The sequence below is a fragment of the Galeopterus variegatus genome, unplaced genomic scaffold (assembly GCF_000696425.1).
Source record: "Galeopterus variegatus unplaced genomic scaffold, G_variegatus-3.0.2 Scaffold7561, whole genome shotgun sequence".
NCBI classification, from domain to species: Eukaryota; Metazoa; Chordata; class Mammalia; order Dermoptera; family Cynocephalidae; genus Galeopterus; species Galeopterus variegatus.
The window spans coordinates 73,383-78,149 of NW_007733672.1; the positions used below are offsets into that span (position 1 = coordinate 73,383).

Genomic DNA, 4,767 nt, shown 5'->3' on the forward strand with positions numbered 1-4,767 from the left:
CGGGGGAGGGCGCGCGGGCGGGTCCGCGCAGGCATGTGTGTGTGTGTGTGGCGGCTGGGGGTGGGGCCGATGGGGCGTCTGGGGGGCTGTCACCGTGTGCGGGGGTGCGAGCGTGTGCGACTATGGGTCTCTGGCGAGGATGGTGCCCAACGCGCTGCTCCTGGAGAGGGGGAGGGCGTGGGGCGATTCCGGATCCTGTTCGGGGAAGGGGGTCATCGCCCCCGTCCCACGACCCCCGAATTTGGGAGAGGGTGAAATGGCCTGGGGAGGCAGGGGGCCTTGGTAAACTCGAGTGAAGTCCACACTACCTTTGTCTTGGGATGTGGAGTGTGTTTGTCACTTCTGTTTTTGGTTTTTTGGATGTCTGGGTATGTGTAGGGTTTCTTTTATTCTATAGTAGATATCTTTGGATATCTGGGTCTTTGAGTGCGTGTACGTGTCCTCTGGAACTATGTGTGCATCATTTGTCTGTGTTCTCTGTCTTTAGATATGCAGGTGTGTATGCATTTGTGTGTAAACTTTTGTGTGAATACATGTGGATTTGACTGTTTCTATGTTTTATGTATGTGTCTGTGTGTGTTTGGATATGTGATATTTTAGATGTAGGTTTCTATGTTGTGTATCTTTGTAAATGTGTGTGCACCTGTGTGAATCGTGTGATTTATTTGTATTGTGTGCCTGTATATTTTGTATGTGATTTGTGTTGTATATTTGGATATATGTGTAAGTGCATATGTGGGTAGTTTGTTTCTATAGTTTCTTGTCTTTTGACATTTGTGTGTCTGTGGGTGTCTTTGGATGCGTGAATGCGTGTGTATGTGTGTGTGGTGTGATTTGGTTCCATGTTGTGTCTTTGTGTGGGTGATTTGTTTATGTTGTGTGTCTTTGGATATGTGCTGTGTATTTGTGCATGGATATTTGTGTGATCTGTTCGTTTCTACACTATGTAACTTTGAACATTTGTGTTTTTCAGTAGATATTTGTGTGTGTGCACGTGTGAGATTTGTCTGTTTCTTTGTGAGTATTGGGATATGTCTCTTTGTGTGTGAATTCCGTTTGCCTATGTGTGATCTGTTTCTGTTACGTGTTTGGATATGTTCTTGTACGGATGGGTCTCGGTGTGTTTTTGTCTTTCTATATGGTGTGTATCTACTTCTCAGCTTGAGGTCCGAGTCCCAGGTTGGGGTCCCCTGGGCCCTACCCCCTCCCCGACCCTGGGTCCAGGAGGAGCAGGAGGGGAGAGGTGAGGTTGGAGGGGCGGCCCCACCTATCTCCGACCCCAGGCCGGCGGGCGAGCTGGGGGAGGGCTGCTGGGCGACCAGGGGCGATCGCCCTTGCTGACAGCCGCCCGCCCGGTCGCCCGCCCCTCGCAGCCTAGGCGAGGACTTCTACCGCGAGGCCATCGAGCACTGCCGCAGCTACAACGCGCGCCTGTGCGCCGAGCGCAGCCTGCGCCTGCCGTTCCTCGACTCGCAGACCGGCGTGGCCCAGAACAACTGCTACATCTGGATGGAGAAGACCCACCGCGGGCCTGGTACCCGCCGGCAGCGCGGGCTGGGGCGGGGCCGCGGCTTCAGCGCCGCGTGCTTACTGCCCTTCTCTCTGCAGGGTTGGCCCCGGGACAGATCTACACCTATCCCGCCCGCTGCTGGAGGAAGAAGCGGAGACTCAATATCCTGGAGGACCCCAGACTCCGGCCCTGCGAGTACAAGATCGGTGAGTGGAGCTGCGTCCCTGTGCCTGCTGTGGCCCCATCAATGCCCCCAGCAGACGCTGATAAGTGTGTGTCTGAGCATCGCCTTTATCTTCCTTCTCGCCAGTGTCTGAAAGGCTGGCTGTGTGTCTGCCCATGTGTGTCTTAGGTGTGTATTCCAGAGACTCTAGTTTTCTCTGAGTCACTGAGCTTCCGACTGTATCTCCTCCTGCGTGGGCTCAGGCACCCAGGTGTATTGGAGGACACAGTGCTATCTATTAGGTGTGTCTAGGTGTATTGGGTCTCCGACCATATCTCCTCCTCCGTGAGCTGGGATGTATCAGAGTGGCTGGTTGTATTTCTGTGGGTGCCTGACAGTGTCCAACTCTTTATCTCCCTGCGTGTGTCTGGATGTGTCAGAATGTCTTGTGTGACTCCTTCCATTTGCAGCTGAGTGTTTGTGTCTCCTTCCAGGTGTTTCCAAGTATATTAGAAGGTTACTTTCTTCTTGCGTTTGTCTGGGTATGTCAGGGCATCTGGCTCTCTCTTCCTGTGAGGGTCCAGATGCTTTGGAGTATCTGGGAGAATCTCTTCCCGTTAGTGTCTGGTGTACTGGGTGTATTTCTGCACGTGTGTGCTGGTCCGTCAAAGTGTCTGGACTTACCACTTCTTGAATATGTCCAGGAATATCAGTGTCACTGGCTGTTTATCTTCCCCTATCCAGGTGTATCCATGGGTCTGTATGTATCCAGGAGTAGTAGAGTGCCCACCTGGCTGTGTCCTTCCTGCGTGTCTGACTGCTTCATACGTACAGAGGGACTGTCTGTATCTCTCGTGTGTGTGTGTGTGTGCGTGTGTGTGTGTCCACCATGTGATTCTCCCTGGGTGCACCTGTATCTCTCCCATATGGTCCAGGTGTATCGTAGGGTCTGGCTATGTCTTCCCATGTGGGTCTAGGTATACGTGCTGGTCTAATGGTCTCTTTCTGAGTGTCTCTGGGTGTATCCAAGGGTCTGGATAAGTCTCCCCATGTGTCCAGGTGTACCAAGGGTCTGGCTGTGTCTCTTCTGTGTGTCTAGGATCTGAGAGTCTGGTTATGTCTCTTGCTTTGTGTATCTATTTCAGATGATCTGTCTGTATCTCCCCTGTGTATGTTCATGTGTATCCTATTTGAGTGTTTGTATCTATCCATATTTGTCTGGGTGTACCTGAGGGTCTGAATGGGGTCTCCCCCATGTGGATCTAAGTGTCTATAAGAATCTGTGTCTCTCCTGTAGGTCTGAGTGTGTCTGGTGGTCTGTGTCTTTCTCCAAGGATTTCTGGGTGTATCCAAGGTTCTGGCCATGTCTCCTCCTAAGCGTGTCCGAGTGGATCTGAGGTGTGGCTGTGTCTTCCCCAGGGGCTGGGCGTCCTTTCCAGTGTGTGTGGTTAAATTCTTGTGTCTGTGGCTAGTTGAATGTGAGAAAGTCTCTTCCCTCCCACAAAGAATGTGGTCCCCCCTCCTGGAAGTTTGAAGAGTCCTTTAGGGACAACTTCCCCACTTGACTCCCCCATGGCCCTGTCCCCAGACTGTGAGGCACCCCTGAAGAAGGAGGGCGGCCTCCCGGAAGGGCCGGTCCTCGAGGCTCTACTGTGTGCTGAGACAGGAGAGAAGAAGATTGAGCTGAAGGAGGAGGAGACCATTATGGACTGTCAGGTAGGGCTGCCCCCAGGGCACTGCAGCTGCAAGTCCTCCTCTCACCCCTGCTGCCTGCCGGGCACATCATGTTCCTGCTGTAAAACCTCCTCTTAGGGCCGGCCCGTGGCTCACTCGGGAGAGTGTGGTGCTGATAACACCAAGGCCACGGGTTCGGATCCCATATAGGCATGGCTGGTTGGCTCACTTGGGAGAGCGTGGTGCTGACAACACCAAGTCAAGGGTTAAGATCCCCTTACCGGTCATCTTTAAATAGATAAACAAATAAATAATAAAACCTCGTCTGGCTCCCTGGGGCCTTTGGGCATCCCAAATCTCTATCCTCTCAGATCTCCTCTCTTTTTAGAAGACCTCCTGACTTGCCCTCCCACCCCCAATCTCAGTTCTGCCCAGAACCAGATCAGTGCCCCCTACTTTCTTGACCTCAATCTCCCTTCTCCTGGTGCCCAGAAACAGCAGTTGCTAGAGTTTCCGCATGATCTCGAGGTGGAAGACTTGGACGATGACATTCCCAGGAGGAAGAACAGGGCCAAAGGAAAGGTATCACCCCAAAGCTTCCCATCCCCACTCTCCTTAATGACAGATCCAATTTATTGAGCATCGCAATGGTCAGACTCTGCCACAAGTTTGACCTCATTCAATCCCCAGAGCAGACCGAAGGGGTAGGGTATTTTATACCCATTTTCCAGATGAGGAAACCGAGGCTCACACAGATAAAGCCATTTGCAAAACAGATTATAGAGTGGATTAGAACTATCTTCAGACCAGTACTTCAGATGAGGAAACTGAACGTCAGAGAGGTTCAAGGCCCCACAGCTAGGAAGTTTGCACAGCTGCAATGGGACTTTCAAGTTCACATGATGAAAATTTTCTGTTTCCCACTTATTTGGCCCCTCGATCCTGACTCTTTTCCCAGGCATATGGCATCGGGGGTCTCCGGAAACGTCAAGACACCGCTTCCCTGGAGGACCGAGACAAGCCGTATGTCTGTGATAGTGAGTCCTTCTGAAGAAGGGGAAAGAGTGGGGCTCAGAGACCTCTCCCCGTGTGGCCCCCTGCCTTCTGTTCTGGCCCCTGGTTGGGGGTGTTCAGGTCTCTGGCAGAGGGGGAGACGCGATCCTGGAGGCCAGGGTGGAGGCGGCGTGGGCCGGAAGGGGCTGACCGGGCCTCCCGCCCTCGCTCTCCAGTCTGCGGGAAACGGTATAAGAACCGGCCGGGCCTCAGCTACCACTACACCCACACCCACCTGGCCGAGGAGGAGGGGGAGGACAACCCCGAGCGCCACGCCCTGCCCTTCCACCGGAAGAACAACCACAAACGTGAGCAGGCGGGGGGCGGGGACCGAGGGGCCCTGGGAGGGGGCCTGAGGAGCCTGGGG

At 53.5% G+C, this 4,767-nt stretch overlaps 1 protein-coding gene across 5 annotated transcripts in view; it reads left to right on the top strand.

Annotated features, from left to right (window-relative positions):
- Window positions 1-4,767, top strand: part of DPF1 (D4, zinc and double PHD fingers family 1) — a 9,341-nt gene that overhangs the window by 586 nt on the left and 3,988 nt on the right. For 3 of the 5 annotated variants that reach the window (XM_008592081.1, XM_008592082.1, XM_008592080.1), the window contains exons 2-7: window positions 1,374-1,534; window positions 1,609-1,716; window positions 3,262-3,389; window positions 3,840-3,929; window positions 4,306-4,384; window positions 4,577-4,708. In XM_008592081.1, coding sequence (XP_008590303.1) covers window positions 1,374-1,534; window positions 1,609-1,716; window positions 3,262-3,389; window positions 3,840-3,929; window positions 4,306-4,384; window positions 4,577-4,708 — 698 coding nt within the window. Of the gene's footprint in view, window positions 1-1,091; window positions 1,244-1,373; window positions 1,535-1,608; window positions 1,717-3,261; window positions 3,390-3,839; window positions 3,930-4,305; window positions 4,385-4,576; window positions 4,709-4,767 lie in introns of those variants that run through there. The other 2 variants (XM_008592078.1, XM_008592079.1) reach the window with 1 other exon arrangement.